The sequence below is a fragment of the Condylostylus longicornis genome, unplaced genomic scaffold (assembly GCF_029603195.1).
Source record: "Condylostylus longicornis isolate FDR11 unplaced genomic scaffold, ASM2960319v2 ptg000024l, whole genome shotgun sequence".
Lineage (NCBI taxonomy): Eukaryota > Metazoa > Arthropoda > Insecta > Diptera > Dolichopodidae > Condylostylus > Condylostylus longicornis.
This window is the reverse complement of record NW_026577993.1, coordinates 369,466-390,743: the sequence shown is the minus strand read 5'-3', so window position 1 is coordinate 390,743 and position 21,278 is coordinate 369,466. Positions and strand designations below refer to the sequence as shown.

General features: G+C 28.8%; 1 protein-coding gene across 2 annotated transcripts in view; it reads left to right on the top strand.

Annotated features, from left to right (window-relative positions):
- The first annotated feature begins 19,406 nt into the window (after positions 1 to 19,406).
- The window catches only part of LOC129606998 (glutathione hydrolase 1 proenzyme-like), a 44,138-nt gene continuing 42,266 nt past the window's right edge, over positions 19,407 to 21,278 (top strand). The window contains exon 1 of one of the 2 annotated variants that reach the window (XM_055517680.1): positions 19,407 to 19,680. In XM_055517680.1, coding sequence (XP_055373655.1) covers positions 19,493 to 19,680 — 188 coding nt within the window. In that variant the 5' untranslated portion in view covers positions 19,407 to 19,492. The remainder of the gene's footprint in view (positions 19,681 to 21,278) is intronic. The other variant, XM_055517678.1, reaches the window with a different exon arrangement.

Below are 21,278 nucleotides of genomic sequence, written 5' to 3'. Positions count from 1 at the left end.
CTTGTATAGTTTAAACTAATAATGTTGTGAATGCACTTATTTCAATTTAGTATATCGGTTTCTATAAGATGCGTGCGGATATTCAAACAATTTTCATCAGCAGACAGGAAGTGTGGGAAAAGAGCACGCAATTATGTATGTGTGCAATCTTTAAAATAAAACAAAAAATAATTTAAAGAGGCGTTAACATAATGCTCAACTTTAAACATTAGTCGCGCGGGTTAAGAAAAATAATTATATTTTTTAATTGCATGGATATTACCATTAAAATTTCGGGAAGTGATAACTTGAAAGGGGGTGTAGGTGAAAAAGATTTTCTTCTAACACAATGAACTATTTGATAGTGTTTAAAAGTTGCTAAAATTTCAAACTACTATAACATAAATTCTAGAAGAAAAACTATATCAGAAATTTAATAAAAAAAAATGTATTTTGGATAACGGTAAGTTTTAATCACCATTTTGTTCTTTTAAAGTTCAAATATGATATGCCACGGTAGAAAACGCCAGTCACTATTTTTCAAATTTTGAAAAATGCTTATGGTTTTGCTGCAATAAATGGCATCTTTGGGGTTTTGAGGGTGCAAAATATTCTTCTACGGAAATAAGTTTCCAATAAAGATCTATCCACATAAAAAATTTCAGCTTTTTCTTCAGGTTTTTCGTTTATATTTGAGTAAATAACATAATCCTGATGTGTGGTAGGCAATTAAATCACATTTGCATAATATATCAAGATGAAAGAATTTGGATGATTCTTTTCAACCATGTGCAACTTAAAACATTTTTAGAACCATTTTAATTATTAAAAAAAAAATAAGTGCTTCTGAACTGTGTCAAACATTTTTATGGAACGATAGAAATATAGATATATTTTTTCTTATTTTACCCCGATTTTGTTATACATATGTACATACGCATGTACGTATGCCAAATAAGGATTTCATATATAAAAAAATCTAGCCATATCTTATATTCGTAGAATATACAATTAAATATTCATTAGAAGTGCCTCAAGTTTCCCTATATACTGTAACTTTTACTATTTAAAAACTTATTAAAAACGTGAAATTATCCCTTGATAAAAAATTTTAAAAGAGTCATTCAATGTTATATTAAGTGGGTCAATGATTATTGTTATAATTTGGATTCAAAGTTTGTCTATTCAAAACGCAAAACTAAAAACAATCATTGTTTACCATATTTGCAAATTTTCTTTTTTTTTGTATGAAACGTTGATAGGTATGTACATATATTTTTTATTCATATTCAAAAATATATTATTTTCACCATAAACATATTTCTTTCGTTATAAAAATTTCCAAATGAAGTGAATATGATTTTTTGCACCATGTTCATATGTAAGTACTTTCACGTTTATTAAAAGTATGAAAACATTATAATTATATTATGTAGATTTGTAGATTTTTAAAACGGGAGCAAGAGGGTACCGTAACCACGTACAAGGATCTATTGTGCGCCCTCCCCCCCCACTCTGAGTGGGGTGCAAATAATATTATGTAAGTATAATCTTTTAATTGAGTTCAATTTCAGAAACGAAATTTGTGGGAAAAAAATGTTTAATTTTTGTGAATTACATTTTAAACCCAAAAGAAAAAAAGATTTTTTTTAAATCCAAAAAAAAAGAGTTTGAAAATGGAGTAAATATTTTTTGAAATTTCCAAAACGAATAAAGGCCAACAATTTAGATCCATCTGAATGGTATTTACCAACCAATTCTTCTCTGCAGAATATTCGTTTTCGAGCTACAGCCTGTTGAAAAAAATGGTACCGGGTTTTTGCTGCATATAAATAAATGCTTAAAACTTCGGAACCATACATAGAGTTACCATTAGAAGCCTGTTTTAAACGCCATTGATTGTTCTTTATTTTTGATTGTTAATTTCTTAAAACTTTTCTTATTTTTTTTTGTTTTTTTCGATGCGCGATCTAAAAATTAACCCATATAAAATTTTCCTCTATCTCTCATAGTTGTTGCAGTAAAACGCGTTAAATTTATTTAAAAATATGCGAAAAATGCATGTTACCAAAGACAACTATTGTAATCGGACCAATTCGAACAATGGGTTCGGGGAGCTACCATACGATTCAAAGAGATTATTTTAAATATTTCAAAACTAACAAAGATGTTAATATCAAATTTCGTGAGAGTGTGGCAAACTATATTGTACTTATATTTTGAAAATTCGGGTAGCCGCATACAACTCTAAAAGCTAAATTTAAATATTTGGAAAAATAATAAAGTCAGGTTTTTGAAACTTGGCAGTTGTGTGTACAGATATAGTTCACATATATCCTTCAAGTTTTAGTAGAATAGCTTGACAGTAAATACCATACAACTCCAAAAGCTAACTTTAAATATTTGGAAAAATTAAACATATTCTTAAAGGTTCGGTGGAATGGCTTGACAGGTTCGGGTAGCTGCCACACAACTCCAACAGCTAATTTTAAATATTTGGAAAAATAATTTGTTAATCAATGACCAACCTTAATCACTAAGATAAAGTTTTACCAATTGATTTTCATTTTTATCAAAATGATGTGATATGATAGTGATATCATATATATGATAGTGATATCAAAATAGATATCACAATATCGATTTTGATTTTTAAATATGATTTCACCTAAAAAACTTCCTTTTCAGTTTTCCCAAAAAAATTTTTAAAAAAAGTGCTTATGAGTTTCAATCTGTCCATCTGTCCGTCCGCCCCTCCGCCTCTCCGTCTGTTTACAAAACTTCCACACCCTTGAAGTTAAAAAGCTGAAATTTTATATATGAATTGGTCTTTACCAGAAAGTTGTTTCCATAGAAAAAAATTTTTACCTATCTCCCTCTTGTAATAGTTATAGCTCCTCAAAGTTTTAAAAATTCCATTTTTTCACTATTTATCGTACCGAAACCACAAAGATTTGTTATTCATGCAAAAACGTAAAGTGAAAATTTTCTACCGCGGTGTAGCTTTGTTGACCTCCAAGAAAACAAATAGCCCTTAAAATAAAACTTTATCTAGAATCGTATCTTTTTTTTAAATTTTTGAAACCGTTTTTATTCTATACGATAAGTTACAGGGGTTGAAAATTTTAACATCTTTTAGATACTTATAAGTAGTTAATTTTGTTAGAAGAAAGTGTTTTTCAAACTCGGTTCGCTCTCGAGTTATCACCAAACGAAATTTCTAAATTTTCAAATTTCGGAGCTAAATATAAAATTTTCAGTTGGTTTTTAAAGCTTTCCTTCGGATATTACCTCAGTAAAAAAAAAAATTCTTCTAAATTCAGAACTCTATTATTTTGAGTGAACAAATTATTTTATACTCCAATATGTTCGCGATCATCATATTCTCAAAATTTTAGTTCAAAATTCCGTCCTAATACTGCTCTGCAAAGTCTTATAATTCTTTACATTTTGAAAATTTTCTGTGTGACCGTATGTAGTATCTTTATTATTATTGCTCAAAATTGAAACTTCCTCATCAATTCTACGTTGACAAACAAAGGTATGACAGATTCTTTAGTTCAGAAAATAGACTTTATTTTTATAGTGAATTTTAACCCATATATAGGTTGATTACTTTCGAAATGTATTTTTAAGCGATGTTTTTTTCTCCAAAGAAAATTTGTAATAAACTAAAAGTGTTTTTCCATTTCTTTGTTAGTTAATATGTATATATGTATATTTATAAATTTAAATAGTTGCTTCGGAAACTGAAAAAACATTCTTAATTGCTTGAAATTTCTCTAGACACTGTGTTCAACTGTTATTTCACTTCGTCAGTATTTCCATATTATCAATTAGTTTTATTGTGCTCTTAATATATACATATACTTGTTTATATTGTACAAATTTTGAATACTTTAGGTAGATCGTTAAACACAAAAATTAAATTGTCTGAAGATACTTTTTTGTTAGTTTTTATGTTTGAATATTATTAAGATAAAGAATTCTATTAAATCACAATTTTAGCAATTTCCTAAATTCGAAATCTCTTTTTTAATGAGATTTATTATACATTTTATGCAAAATACTCGACATTCTTCATTAACAACTTTTTCGTTTTTTTTAACTTGTAACATTTTAATATTTTTTAAAAACTTCAAAATATTGATTAAAATTGTTACTTTCCAAACAAAGTAACAATTCTAAGAGAACTTCATTTATTCTGCATGTGATCATAAGCTTTAAGCGTCATAGGTAATGCAACATTATTTCTTAATTTTGCTCTTCGAAATGATAATACAGTGGAACTCGCTTATAACGACGCCCAAGGGACCGACCAAATTCGGACTTTATAACCGGCAGTCGGTATAACCAATACAACAAAAAAAAAAATACTGACTGATACACTGAACGTGTAGACAGCACCCATAGCTAACAAAAAAAATTTATGTGCAAAACTATAACTACATAATGTACATTACATTGCTTGCTAATTTTTGCAGCATTGTTTTGTCGCTTTAACTGACAACTAAAGCAAAATACACAAAACAAACGAAAAATTGTGCATAAATGTATGTACATATACATAGGTGTATTGTAAAAATTTTTTATTTTTTTGTGTTTTTTTTCTTATTTTTTCCACTGTAATTTTGTTTTGTTTCCAAATTTTATATTTTAAGTTAAGTTATAGTTAAATGTACGTTAATATCTTATGAGTTTCTTCTTCAATTGAACCATAAACAGTCATTATTGGAGAATGGTAAATTTTAGGTACCTTCAAGTTGAGTAAATACAACCAATCATTAAATATTAAAATTAATTACTTTCTTGTTTTATGAGAAATGGTGCTTTAATAGTAAATTCTAAGGTGTATACTTTACAATTTGGTGCACCTTAGTATGATAGAACAGCTACAACAAATTTAATTTTGCATAAGTTTGTGCAATATATTTCAGTTTATCGGCTGATCGAAATAAAAATTATGGTTGCTTCCAAATTTCAAAAAGGCGTTAGTCACAAAAATTGTATATTTTTTGTTCGATAACTCAATAAAAAAGAAATAATAATATATGTATAATTAAATATAAAAGGAAATAATATTATATTAAATTTTCATTAAAAATCATAATCATTTTCATAAGAACATGCAGTTTCTTGCGTTTCAACAACTTAGCTCTATCCGGTAGGGCGAAAAATAAACTTAAATATTCCAAACTTATAACACTTTCTGATACTCGTTTTTTAGAGATCTGTAAGTACAAAGTAACCTCTAACTACGTAATTTCGATATACTTAAATTTTACTTTTCCCGCCTATTTTCGTTTAATGTAAGTTTTAAATGACGTTTAACGTCATTTTTTCCACAAAAAAAAAAAAAACTTTACGTAAAAACTTTGCACTAAAATTTATCTCCATTTTAAGAAAACTGTTATTAACTACATTATTTTCCTTGATCGACAACAACACTGTCGATTATAAATCAGGTGTAATTTTCCTTGGGTCAATTTTATTTGGCATACAAGTTTTGCATATTATTAAAAATAACTTCGTTTTTAACTAAACTTTTGCGATTCAACTTAGAAATTACAATTTAAAAAGAATTTAGTAATAAGAAGTTTTAGTATAGTTTATAGCTTTGAAATTTTTCTAATTGTTTTTTTAATTTTTCTTTTTTCTTTCCCTCCTGTTGAAGAGCATATGGCTTCGATTACACCTCTCCATCATTCTCTATTTTAGGTGATAGATCTTATTTGCGCCCAAGTCTTCCATTCTAATGCCCGCTTGGCTATGGAGTGACCTACCCATCTATAGTTTTTTTTCTTATTTGATTTTTTATAGGGTCCTGTTTGCATAAGTATCATAGGTCGCTGTTTCTAATTCTGTTGGGTATTATAGAGAATATTCGACGCAGGCACTCATTTGTGAATACCTGAATCCTGTTAATGTCTGTTTTACTCCAGGTTGTTTTATGAGCCAGGTTTAACCAGGCTCATAACTTTTAACTTTCCAGGTTATTCTGGAAAGTTAGGTGGACTTCCACATTTTCAATAATCTAGCGAATAATCTATATTCGCACTTGCCCCGCTATCCGAACTTATAATGCTCTCCAAATGCGTTAAGGTATTTACATCTCCTATGGTTTTGCCACTAATCTTAAATGCTTGGTTGTTTCTTGTATTGGTTCTGATGGTGTGCGTGAGGAGGCACACATCAGCCGCATACTCAAGATTACATTTCCAACTTCATTTATTTTCCTCATAATTTCATCTTTATTGTTTGAAAGTAACCTGGTTTTCTTGTATGGTTGTTTTGTGTTGTGTTGTTCAGCTGCAACCTGTGCCTCTGCAGCGATGTTATTGTAGTATCTTCTTTTGTCGTTTCTTACTTCTCTATTAACTTCTTTGCAAACTCATCCATGCCTTCTTGCACCGCACTGTTGTTCGTGTCTGCCAGAAGTTTTCTTCTCAAAGTTCCCATGTATCGTCGGATATCGACACCTTCCTTCCAAGACTTATAGTCTCAATAACTTCTTCATCCAATCTTTTATTTATATTTTGCATTCTCTCTTTTATTATAGTTTTTGGAGTCTCCATTATTGCTTTAAGTTCTGTAATATTTAAGAGTTTTTCGCCTTTTTGTTGAATTTCTCGATAGGGTCGATAATTTGAGTCTCATAAAAAATTGACCAAAAATCTCATAAAACTCTCATACCACACTCGAATACTCTTACAAATTTTTTTTTTTTTTTTTTTTGTTTTTATGCAACTCTCGTAAGGTTCTTACAATAAAGACTTAGCACTTGTAGTGTTACAGATTCTGCAACTCTCATAGCAGAATTACTTTCAGCAACCATAAAAAATTTTAATTTTCATAAAGTATTTTTTATAAGATGTCAACTGTTATAGAATTTTGTTCTTAAAAGAATTCCTTTACAAGTCTAGTTGTTAGGCACGGCCATTTTAGTATTGTTATTTTTCCTTATCTAAATTTTAACCCTAATGAGGCTGAGAATTCTTTTTTTGGAAAGAAGTCCGAAAAATATTTATTGTACAGAAATTATTAAATTAAAATTAAAGTTTAATTTGAATATAATAAAGCTTTAGTTGAAATTTATGCACATTAGTATATTTATTTTTTGCTTAACAATTCTTAAATTTTAAAATTTATGTAAAAAAAAAAGAAATAAGATATTATAGTAGAGTTAAAAGAAATGTAAAAAAAATTTTTGAAATTTAATTATTTTTAGTTGGCATTGCTTTTTTTCGAAGTACAATGTCTACTTTTATCAATAAAATTTTAATGCCAGCAACTTTTTGATTTATTTAATCATGGCAAGAAAATTATTTTAATTTCCCATATTTATAATTTTATAATATTAAATTTTTGAATACAAATATTTAGTGATTACATATTATAAACGTCGTAAGACTCAAAATCGATCTTAAGACTTAAGATCGTAATCAAAAAGACTTAAGCGAACAAGACCTTTCGATTTAACACGACAAACCAATTTCCTTATGGAAGGTATTTAATTCCTGTACGGAAAAGCCAAGTTAGCGCGTAGATAATAGTTGGTCTGTAGGACAAGTTTTATGCGTTCAGAGTTTAGGTGATTTTTTAGAGTTGGAGTCACGCTTACCCACTGTCGGAGGAAAAAGTCAAATAGCGCCGTCCTTCTTCGTCTTTCGAGATTTAAAAAAAAAAACAAATATCGTAAACGTAAACAGATGTACATTTTATTTCATTTTTGTTAAAAAAATAATTATTAAAAGCGGAATAGATATAATTTTTTATAAAGTTCGAAGTAAGACCGATATATTCATTCTACAATGTATTGCTTTCTCCTCCTTCTAGCTTGTGAGAGTTTTCGTAACTCTCATACTAGTTTTGGTATGAGAGTTTTATGGTTTAAAAACTCTTTTAATGAAAGCTTAACTATCATTACAAGAATTAATAATTCTAGTAATTGCGCTCTTTTGTTCTTATGAAGATCTTCCTAGGGTTTTTTAGTGTTCTACAAGACTGAAATTATAAGAGTAATATTCTTTAAGAATTCTCAATGTAGCCCTACAAGAGTCTTATGAGATAAAAATTTTTACTTGGGGTATGTGACCCGTTTGAACATCTATTGGTTTCATTGTTCTGACATCTAATAGTGAGGAGCCCCGTGTTTTGCTAATGCATATGTGATCTATCTGGTTTCTTGTTATACCATCTGGAGATGCAGTGTATTTGTGAACATCTTTGTGTGGGAAAAGTGTGCCGCCTATTGCTAGGTTATGTTCACTACATAAGTCTGTTTATCTTTCATCATTGTTCCTCAGCACACCAAGCTTATGCGTTCCTGTGGCTGAATATTTTTCTTCGATACTCCTTTGTCTAATTTTTGCTTTAAAATCACCCATATGTTTTAGAATATCTGCCCAAAATATCTTACATAGTGCTGCCGTTAATTGCTTATTCAACTTATTTTTCTTATTTTTGTTGACAATTTTTGTAGATGCGTACCTCTCAATGATTGAGATTTTCTTAAATTTTGAGTTTAGTCTAAGGGTGATCATTCTGTTGGATATGGATTCCCAGCTTATTACGTTTTTAACATTTCTTTGCTTATCATAAAGCGCACACAATGTCCACTTCTAGTGTTTCTTGAGTATATGAATTGTTTGCCTTTGTTCGTTACAATTTCTCTATTATCTTTCCAATTAATTTAACAACACCCGAGAACGCTGATTCTGTACCTCCTCATTTCATGTTCTACTTGCGCTAGTTTTGAGGTTCTCTTAGAGTACTTACATTCTATTGTCTTAATCTTATCTTCAAACGCATACCACAGTTCGTTACCGAGTTTCAATTTGTACGAGGCTAAATCTCAGTTTCTTGAATCGTATATTTCCACTGAGCAGAAGATTAGTCTGTTGTAGTATATTCTACTCGCTCACATGAAGCTCCCTCTCGTCTAGTAAAATAGATGCGCTATGTACATCCCTACCGAGTTTTTGATGTAAGTGTTTAACTACTCAAGTTGAGTTATGTACTCGTATCAATATTCTTTTTTTATTAGTTTAGTTATATTTTATATTGTATAATAAGGTAAAGTATTTATAATTTATTTTGTTATTAATCATTATTGATTATTTTTATGCTATACTAATATTGAATATTATTATATCCATCCGCTGGCTTTGTACCTGCTCCCCTCGATGCACGTGTTGATTGTGGGTTTTAATTTTTCCCATTGTTCTAAGATTTAAAAGGCTAAATATGTATTTAAAAGACGCTAGGGAACAACACACCCGTACTCGTTCCTACACTGGTTTTCGAACCATCAGCATACAACTTGATGGCATGCGATCCCACTGGGCAACATACAAATTTACGCCTCCAGGCTCTTCTGTTGTTCCTCGACAAGGCGATCTAGATTCCTTACCCCGATCATTTCAACTTTATTTTTTCCCTACCTCAAATAACATTTCGATAACAAAGTGCGAGGAGGTTTTTCTTTTCGATAACAAAGTGCGAGGTGATGCAGACACATGAAAATCTCTTCAACAATATCGGGTTCCTCCTAGCCACACCAAAAACAACCTTCCTTGCGCAAGCCAGAACTAAGCTGCTCCTAAATATTCTTATTAAGAATGGCATAATTTGCTCTAATTGCCTCCGCCGACGTCTTCGCTATGTTCTTGTCGAATGATATTACGCTTCGGCACTTAGCCCTGTGAATTTCTCTGCTGTAGGCTGTCAAGGCGCTTGCCTAGAATCCCTTGGTGCACTAATAAGGCAGTTCGATTCAAAGCCTTGACCTTTACCCCCAAGCTCTTCAATAGCCAATCCCATCGCTCCCAATTTATTCGCCTAAGGTTTCTGACGGAAAACTTCTCCATCAACCTACTCAGACTGAACCGGACGATCCGACGAAAGACACCCAAAATTCGGAACATAATATTCAATATCTCCTCTCTAACCCTAGTTGTAAAAGTTCGGCAATCCCATACATTATACAGGGTGATGCAGTAATCAGTGACATAACTCGTACCGTAATTTAGGATATCAAAAATGTGTATTTTTGGTCCGGAACTAAGTGTCAAATTTTGCAACAACGAATTTTTACAAAATTTTTACATTCTCAGGTTTTTAAGCTTATAACTTCTCGTCTGAAAAAGATAGAAGCTTCAAATAAACAGTTTTTGAAAGGGTTAGTATGAGGCTTGAAAAAATCTATTTTTTCCCTTCTTTAATTTTTTATTTGCTCGGAAACCGTTAAGATTTGGTACCTAGTTCTGAACAAAAATTTTACTAAATTTTGAAAAATTATCTCTAAATTATGGTTTACGTTATGTTACTGATTACTGAATCACCCTGTATATATCTAGGTTTTCTTTAATTAAAAATTTTAACGGATTCACGTCTAGGGTTAGTATTGCTACTTCCCATGCCTCACGGGGGCCATCCCCGAGAATGTACGGAACGCTGATGCGATCACGATCTCCATTACTTTGCTCCCAACATTAATACGGGCCCTAGCAGGTTAAAAAAAATTTATATTTTTTCTTATTACAATGCAGGCCCTGAGTAGATGTTCCTCATTACACCATACTACATGTGCATCTCTAATTGACAATTTCATACAAAATATTTTAAAACTAAGCGCAGATATTTAAATACTCGCTATTTTAATGAGAAGAATTACGATATATTTAATAAGAAGTAGTGTTACGTACCACTTTCTAATATACATATGTAATACTTAAAAAGAGAAATACTTTAATTGGGGTGAATAAATATTCTTTAACAATTTTATAAACTATAAATTCAAAATTCAGCAATTATGATATTTAAACTTAGGAAAAGATAAATTTAAATTTCATGTTAACATTAATAAAACTAAGTAAAAAATTCAAAAATAAAGTAACATAAGTAAAAACGTTTCATTCGGTATATACCGACCGAATTATACCCTGCATCTTATGCTGCAGTTTAGGGAAAACTTAATAACTACCACTTTATTGCTGAAAATATATAATGCTAGTTTATTTAATTGTTTATGTCTGGCAACATTTATGTGACATGTGTAAGTATTAGTTTTATATAATCATGTAGAGAGACTAGATGCGAATTATTAAATGTACCATTTATTTTGACTTCCGAATCATTAGATAACAAACTTATCATATAGTAATCAGTAATTTTAAATCAAAATTGTGTTTTTCACAAAAGTTAAGGGGAATATTAGATAAACAAATATGTATTTGAACTTACCAGAACTTGGTCTAGTGGATTTCAAAATAGAAAACATGAATCCCTTAAATTGTTGTTATCTAGTAGAATATCCACATTAAAATCTTCTAAAATAACTAGGTAAGCAGAATTTATCTCTCTCAACAAACGCGAAAACTAATAGAGAAAGCTATATATGTATATGGTAACCATGTAATCTATAGACACGAACAAATGTTAGAGTTTGATTTCTAGTGGGGTGTCAGAGACTCACTTCTGCGCTTTCCCCTTTTGAGTCGATAGAGGTACGCTTCCTTAGGCCTTTTTCTTTCTTTGGCCAGCTTCCTGGCCTCGTCAGATGATTTTCCCTGCTCCTGAATCGCTGGTGCAGAGCAGGTGTCAGGCTCGATGAATCCTTGCTTCCGCGAATCATCCAAGACCCCAGGTTGACCTCATTGAACTTAGATTCGTTTAGTTTTCAGGCCTCACTTCTAACCCTGTCGACAGGATATACGTCCAAGACAGCACAAAGTTGACGTCGACATCACCCTCAAAATCATTGACTCTACTTCTGCTGCTTCACTATGGCAAAGTGGAATCCGATCGAAATTTGTTTGTTTAACTGTTGTAGACATCTTTAAATTCATAAGTTTGCAATTATTATAATAAACAATACATATTCTGTGTTCACAAAATTTTACTTTTACTTTGTAAAACCCCATATAATTTTTATTTTGTAAATACAAATGAACTCGGATCAGAAAAACCGGATTAGTTAGTAAAATTATTTCCCGTTCCCTTAAATTTTTAACAATTTTACGTTCTATTAGTAGAATATCTTTGTACTTTAAAAGTGAAACCAATTTTCTGAATTTTACGGAAATTACGGAAAGGAATCAAGGCAGAAAAATCCAAAAAAACTTCTCTTCCAACTAGACTCGACTTTAGTTTAATAATGCATTTTAAAAGGTTGATAATTTTGCAAATGTATTGTTAAGCCATGTTTTTTACTGGGAAAATGTGTAATCCTGTACTAGATGTTGTTCCATTTTCGGTACTGTTGGCTAGTATGTTAGAAACTGAAAAAACAATCTTAGTTGCTTCAAATTCCTCTAATCTAGGTTTAACTGTATTTCACTTTTTAAGATAATTTTAGCAAAAGTCATACTAAGAAGACACATATTTATATACCACACTATTATGTTATTTATATACCACACTTTGCCAGTATTTCCATATTAATACTATCAATTTGTTTTACTGCGGTCTTAATATACTTCTTTTGGATATCATAAATTTATAATTTATTTATAATGCTGATCGTTGAACGCTAAAATTGAATTGTTTAAATTATGAAGTTACGTTTGTGTTAGTTTTTATGTTTGAATTGTTAAGACAAAGAATTCTTTTAAATCACCATTTTAGCAATGTTCCTAAATTTGAATTCTTCTTTTTTCAATGAGATTTTATAACATTTTATGCATTATATTTGACATTTTTTATCGATTTTAGTTCTCGCTTTTTTTAAGTTTTAATACACCTTTTTAAAAACTTCAAAACATCCACTAAAATTGTCACTTTCTGAGCAAAGTAACTGAATTTTGCAAATGTAGATACTTATATTAAATTTTCACTTTTTAAAAAAAATACATAATAAGTAAATTAAAAATTACATAATAAGTAAATGAACAAATACGTATACAATATTTACACACTCTGTTCTTAGGTGATGATTATAGCAGTGAGTTATAAAATGAGCCGCATAAAATGACATAAATTTCAAAACGGTGTATGAATATTGTTTTGGAATTTAGGTATACACTCATTCCTCGCTTTACGAAATTAATATGTTCTGGAAATATTGTCTGGAATTCCAAATTCACATTGAATAAAATAAAATAAAATAAAGTGTTATACCTATTTTTCACATATCTGCAGTTCGCATACCACATAGTAAACTTGAAGTTCCTCATTATTTCTTGTATTTTTATTCTTTTCATTTTCTTTCTGAAATTGCTAGGGAGTTTTATTAAAAAATTTAGCGTACCATATGAACTTATAGAGGCAAGTAACATTTTTACAAAAAAAATAATAATAAATCAGTTCGAATTTGTGTGGCGTTTAACAAACATTACTTTTTTAATACAAGCTAAACGGAAAGTATTGTAATAACGTACTTAAGAAATATTATCCAAATTGACGTGAAAAAGAATTTAATTTCGCACATATTATACGTACATATGTATGTATTTTTATCAACTTTTATTAAATATGTAAATATTTGTGAATAGAAAAAATATAAATTTCTATAATTTAAGTGAAAAGTAATGCAAAAAAATCATAGTAATTGCAATTATCTGCCGTTTTACTCCACTTAGTATGATTAGAATAAGTTGACTGAAAAATTATTTTCTTTAAATTTAAAATTGTGTCAAGCTTCGGTGTCGCTATTTAGGTTATGCACAATTAAGTTTTTTCTTATTGCTTAATAAGAAATCTAATATTTCATGTTAATTATTTATGAAATTAGACATTTAGAATCCATTTTTAATATTATAGTGGTTAAAATTGTAATGCGAATTAACTTATATACCTGTTAGAAACGCAGATTATTTAAATTTCTCTACAAATTTGTAGAGAAATTTAAAAAAATAATTGTAGAGAAATTTAAAAAATTTACAAATTTGTAGAGAAATTTAACGTTGTTTTGTAATTAATTTTGTATTGATGTGTGTTTCAGAAAATAATTTATTATTTTATTTTTCAGGTGCAATACTTTAATAATTTTTTATTAACTCTTTTCACTGCAACTTTTTGGTAAAATCAAAAAAATAATGGCTGTTTAAAAACAGTATAAAATTATAACCAGGAAACTCTATCGCTTTTCATGCATAATGGAAATCTTTGTGCATTGGCAATACACGCATATTTGCAAAAGAAGTAACTAAAAGACAAAATGCAACGAAATGTGTACTAATATACCACTAATCAAAAGTGGCTTTAGTAAATCGCCTGTAAAACAAGCTTCTAATGATAACTCTATATTGTGTGGTTCCGCAGTAAGAAGCATTTATTTATATGCATAAAAAGTCCGGTACCTTTTTTTGTCACAGGCTGTGGCTTGAAAACGAGTACATGCCCACACCCCCCACACATACAATTTTTGTCGGAAATTGATCACAGAATCATCCCTGAAATTATTTGCCACCTTATGCGAAACACCCTGTGTATGTATACTACTATACAATATATATATATATATATATATATATGGATATGCTTCTTAGATATATATGCTTATATATGGATATGATATATATATATATGTGTCGCTATTTTTTGAAGGAGTGACCTGAAATATAGTAGCAACGTGTTTTTGTTAACTTTTCCAATAGCATTACAAATACTTATAACGCTTCGGTATATCCTATGGATTTCATAAAACGAAAACCATTTGTATTTTACACTTTTTACTTTGATCTTTTCACTAATTCTGAGCTTTACGGGATTTGTTTTTTCCAAAATTTGTAAAAGGAGATTAATTATTTAGCGATTCAATTTGGTTTTCTTTGAGGTCAATCTACCGAAGGAGCTTTGTTCACATTCTGAACGGGAATTAGCTAACTTCATATCAGCACTTTTTATAGACATTAAACAGTTTGATCTTGATATCCCTTTGATAAATTTTATAGGGCTGGTTTCAGAAATTACTTTTATGATTGGTTTTGTTTTTATTTGTTACAAAGAAAACAAAAAGCCAAATTGTAGTTCGCGTTTAGAAAGTTTGTCCTCCAGGGTTTAATATTGAGACCCATTCTGTTCTTCGTATTTATAAATTCGTCGATCATCCAAGATTTCGATGGCTGTCCCACTGTGTTTACTAATAACAATGTCTTCACCTACACTAGCTCAAGTTCATTGAAGATTCTTCGATCTAGTTGTAAAAATTAACTATGTCTTGGACATAGTTCGTAATTGGTTTTGTGTTCTAAATTTGAGGATTAGTTGTAATACCAAATATATGAACTTTAACATTTATTAAGACTTTTCACATGATTGTACATAACATGTGGCAGATGTCCTATGGAAATTTATTTTAATCCTTTTAATTCGTTTAACTGTCATTCAGATTTTTTTAGAATTGTTTTTGATTTTATTATTTAGGTTTACCAAATATTTAAGGCTTATCTCAACGAAAAAATGAGTCGCCTTACTCATAGGCACATTGACCTTACTAATAGAAATCAAGGCATTTTGACATTCGTCTTTTACTTAAATTCTACCTAGAAAAGTTTGATATTTAATTTAACGTTTCTATAATACATTAATAATGTACATTCGTATTTTTATAATATTAATTTTCTTTTGTTCCTTAATGTTTTAAGTATTAGTTATACATATTTGATTCTTAATATTTTTATACTTTTCAGCATTGTACCGTATTTGTTTGTAAATTTTCTTTTTAAATTAGTTTTCAACTTATTCTTAATTAGTGATTTTCAGTTTAAGTTAAAAAGCAATGATTTTAATTTGCATACCTTTCTATATTATTAAATACTTAATGTTATTTATATTTTTTTATAATAATTGATGGATCATTCGCCATTTAATTGGAACTTCAATATTGGAACTTCAATATTATATTATATGAATATATTTTTATATAATGAAAAATTCAAAAAATTAAAAAAAACATAAATGATTAAAAAATGTATATCATTGCATACATATTATATTTATGTATAATGAAGTCGATTTTAGCTTTAGGAAATATGTACGTCACATTCATTCTTCCCGTAGTTGCAGAAAAAATTTTCAGCGTATGTATCAGTTAGTTTAAAGATTATTTTCTATAGTCTTTTCTATTTTTTAGCACTTTTCCAAAAATTTTCGAAAAATAGTGCTTATTAGTTTCACTCTTTCCGTCCGACCGTCCGTCCGGCTGTACGTGGTTCTGTATACAAAACTTCTACAGCCTTGAAGATAGAAACCTAAAATGTACATAGATGTTTACTAGAATCTAATTTTCGTAGAACATAATTTTTACCTATCTCCTCCCGTCTAAAAGTTATACCCCCTCAAAACCCTAAAAATGCCATTTTTCAACTGTTTACTGTAGTTGAACCATATGCATTTTTCATACATTCTTTTCTCTATAATCAAATTTTGTTAATCGTTTTTTTTAATGATTTTTTTTGATTACCGAATTCTCTATTGATTAGAATTCTCTACATCTCTCCACCTAAACAAAAAAGTTTTCTTATTTTTACTGTTTCGTAATCCTAGTATGAGGAATATTTTGTTTTCTTCAGTTTCGGATTGTACTCATACATAAATACTTAAACTCATACAATAATTATAATTGTATTTGTACCCTAAAATTTTGTGTTTGCAAAGAATCAAGAAATTTTCATATTTTTTCAAATTAAAAATAAAAAAATCCAAAATCAAACATATTAAAAATACTTTTGCCTTTATGTATGCATGTTAATTAAAATATACTCGTTTTCCAGCTACAGCTTGTTGAAAAAAAAATTTACCAGGTTTTTCCTGCGTAAAAATACATGCTTCTAACTTCGGAATTATGCGACGTAAAGTAAGCATCGGGGGCTGATTTTACAGGCGATTGATTGCGAACTTATCCTTGAAATTATTTGCCACCTTATACGAAACACCCTGTATTAAAAATATTTTTCCAAATATTAACGGAAAAATTCGGAAATCAAACAAACGGAAGTCTCGAAATCATTGCCCATTAATTTTTGTTGTCGCGTTGTCATGAGTTTTGAGAGGCTCTAATCTACACAGCATTCCCTATTTCCTAAAGTTTAAAATCCTTATAATATTATATTTGTTGTACATATGCATGTATGTACGAGATAGGTGCTTTAATTTTGATTACATGTTAAATACTTTTGTAAACAAAATCTATTTAAAACTTTGTTTATAAACGTAGCAAGCAAATACATATGTAGTTTTACAAAGTGAACAAAAAATCTTGAAAATACATACATACGTTACGTATGCTACATTTATTGCGTTTTAAAACAATTTCTATTATTTACAACTAGATGCCTGTATACATACTTATATGTCTTTAACTAGCGATAATGACTTCATATTTTTGGTTTAATTGAATATACCAACGATTTTGGTAAATTTAAAAACTTTTCGGTTTTTGTCATATGATGTGAAAACGTATAGTTTTTGATATAATATATTTGATTAAAATTATAGTAATCAATTTTATTTAAGAGTTTTTACTAGTGAGTTATAATACTTAAGATAAAGTTTATAAAAAATAATTAAACCCATATAGTTCTATGATTTACTGTTGTAGTGACTATACATAGTTGTAGCATAGTCATTACAACACTAAGTCATATCAAATGTATTTGGGAAAGTCGCAATGAGTCGATCATAGTATGAAATCGTCATAGTCATAAATCGTCTTACAGAAGCTTTTCTTTAAAATTTTAAAGAAAAGATTTAAAAAAAACGCATACAATCCTAACTCTTAACTGACATCGGTAGTCGTTTCACAAACGTCTTATCACGTTACGATACCTCAAAAGTATTTTTCTTTTAGTGGTTGATATAGAAGCGATAAAAAGCGAGAATTATGGCTAAAGTCATAAATGTCTTAGTTTTCTTTTGTGATTTTTTTTAACATTGTTTATGTAATTGTCCGTTCAAAAAAAGTTTAGATTATTATATTCATTAAAATACGTATGTTTGTTTGCTTCTAGCATTCGTATCTTACGTTCGGTTTAAATACATTTACAGTTCATCGACATGTCAATTGAACTGTTCGGCAAGAGTCTATCTATATAATTTTGTCTCTTTTAAAATAACTTTAAAAATTATGTCTCTTTTAAATTAACTTTACCGAGCAATTTTTTTTACTCGTGAGATGTTGTAGAATTTCCGATTAACTGAGATTCAATGAGAGTACATATCTAAAAACAATATGTATATTGCTATTACTATAAGTACATTACTTTCTTCAATATAGCAAAATATAACAAATTTAATATTTTCATTTTGAATTATAAAAGAGTGAAACTTAAAAAAAAAAACTATTTGTGAATTCATTTTGTTAATTTCGTATTATTTTTAATTGAAAGTTATGAAAAAAAATTATTTTTGATGAAGAATTTTGTTTTGAAAAATAAAACTTTCTGAAATAACCCAGAAAAACATATGTTTCGACAGCTGTAAGATTTTAAAAGTTTTTAAAACACTAAATTTTCCTTTAAAAAACTTGCAAAAACTTTAAACTTTGAGAAAATAAAGACCTCATCTTTTCTCTCATTTTTTTCAGGGAGTATTATCCCAGCTGCTTTATTATCCCAGCAGTTTTTAAAAACTTTCATATACCAGTTAGACCTAATGTTTATATCTATTGAAACCAGCAGCTCTGTAATTGCTTATTGCCGAAAGAGTAAGATAAAAAAAATTTGACCATCTGCAATTTTTACCTTGCCCATTCGCCGTTTTCTATAATAATAATCTGTTGACAATTATAGTTTTGAACGAACGATTTACGATTGTCGTTCGACAGTAAATAAAAAAATGCGATCGGCTTGGTATAATAAAAATACATACACATATGTACATACATATGTAATAAAAATATTTTAGCACCTATAAAATTTTAGCCATGGTAAAAGTTGTACTTTTACATTGTTTTTTAAATTAAAACCAAATCTCCATGTAGTCAATATATGTATGTATCTAATAAATTTTAAATTTATACCTTTTTACACGTATAAATAGATGATAGGGTTAATAGCCTTAGGAAAGTAATAAATATGAAACAAGTTTATTTCACGGTTACCAAAACATGCAATATTTTTAATAGAATTTTGTTTATTTTATTTTAATTTCTTAAACTATGTACATATTTTTTGATATTTCGAACAGTAAAAAGAATATGCAATCAAACAAATTAAAATATGAATTTATATACATATTTCGCGGAGATCAATATGGTCCCAAGATTCAGAAAAGGGGCATTTTTTTTATAAACGGAGCCTTTTTTATCGATAACTTGATAGTTAAACTACATAATTATGCTAGGTATAAAATATTGATTACAATTTTATTTTGTTTTGTCCATTAGGCATACTTTATGATTTTACTTGACATTTTCGATAAATTTTTATTTGCAAAATAAAATTAATATTAAGTTTACTTTTCAGATTTTTTATGTAATCTCTGTATTCTGCGTATTCTTCTGTAGAGAAAGAATTTGTTCATGGAATTATTTTGGTAAAATCTGAATTTATTTTTATAAAATCTGTGCAAGATGATAAAAGAAACAATCAATGAGCAGGAAAATTGTAATGTTCAAAACGACGAATTACCGCTAACATCGAAAAATATTGCTACAATGGAAGAAGCAGGAGAAAAATCAAATTCTCGAAACAAAGTTTTATTATTAGATCGCAATTTGAACAATTCTAATACAAATATTAACAACAGACGGATAAAAAAGTAAATATTTTTTGTATTATTTTATAATATTCAAACCACATCTTATTTTTCGTCTTTGCTGATAAAATTTACAATTAATTAAATATTGGACTATTAATTAAATAACTTTGTAGTTGTGCCACTTTTTACCGACCGCATTGTGTATACAATAGGTAGGTCATGTGATGGCAACAAATTTTGTAAATAGAGTTTTCGGAGGGAACGCACTTCTCCATTGTAGGGAAGTGGAAATAAACTATTTTTAGCAAGCTGTCGGTCTGTTCGGCTGAACCGATTTTGACGAAATTTTACATGTAAAAATATTCCGACTATGGCACTGATTGACCAACTTTTGGGATACATCAGGCTTCGGGAACTGCACTTTTTAGCGGGCCTGTTTTACATTTTTCATCATTATGAAGAAAATATTAAATAAAATGTTAAATAAACAGATTTACTTGAAATTTCATATATAAGCTTCGCTCGATCGTCCGCGAAACCTCCTAACTTTTAGAAGAAATCAAGCGCCAGCAACTGGACATTTACTACAGGCCAAATATACATTTTTGCGTATATAAAGAGAAATAATCACTCGATTTCATTGAAATTTAATATTTAAATTCATATTAAAATAAGGAACGTATAAATTTTTCAGAAAGATCAGGGCTCGGAAATGATCTGAGGCCGATTTTACATTTTGTACCATATTTACGGAACGAATTGATTTCTTGAAATTTGATATTTGAGTTCTGGTTGTTACCGAAACTAACTGGTGAGCATTTCAGAAAATTCGGGTAGCACAGAACGAAACTCTAAAAAGAGCCAAATTTACATTTTGCTTACTAACGCCCCAAAAATTGTAAAGAAGTATTTAACAGGCATCTTTATAATACTCGTATTCTGTAACACTTTCACTTAACTAGACAATACATACATCAGATTTTTTTAATATGAAATAATTTTTTAATATTTTAAAACGTTTAATTTCATATATTTTTTTTCATTTCATTTATTTATCCAAAACTTTCATAACAATAATATTAACAAAGTAATAAAATATTAAATGCCATTAACGACTATTCTACATGGTTTCGTTTCATTTTTGTATATGACATGGTACTTTAAAATAAATTTAAACTAAAATGTATGAAATCAAATCGAGTTCTTAGTTTTTTCTTAGAGCTAAAAATTAATTAATTTTTGAATAGATAAAAATTCATGTCATAAAAATTTTTACGCAAAATTATTTATGAATTTATTTATTATAAATTTTTTCATGGCTTATAAAAGCGTTGTAAAACGCTTTGGGATTTTATCAGGCCCTAAAACAAATTTTAATTTTTGTAAAGTAATATAATAAATTTCATTACCTGTCCGTTAAAAAATAAATCAATAAAAATTACAAGAAATGAAAAAAGAAAAATTCTTTTAAGAAAAAGTTATTTTAAGAAAATATGAAAGTTGGGTCGAATCAATGGTTTATAATGTAGCACATTTTCCTTCAACAAGTGAAAATAGTGGTTATAAAAATAATCTACATTATCAAAATTATTTTCACTCATATACGAATGTATTTTAAAAACTGCATGCATTTAGAACAAGTAATGTATTATTTGAAA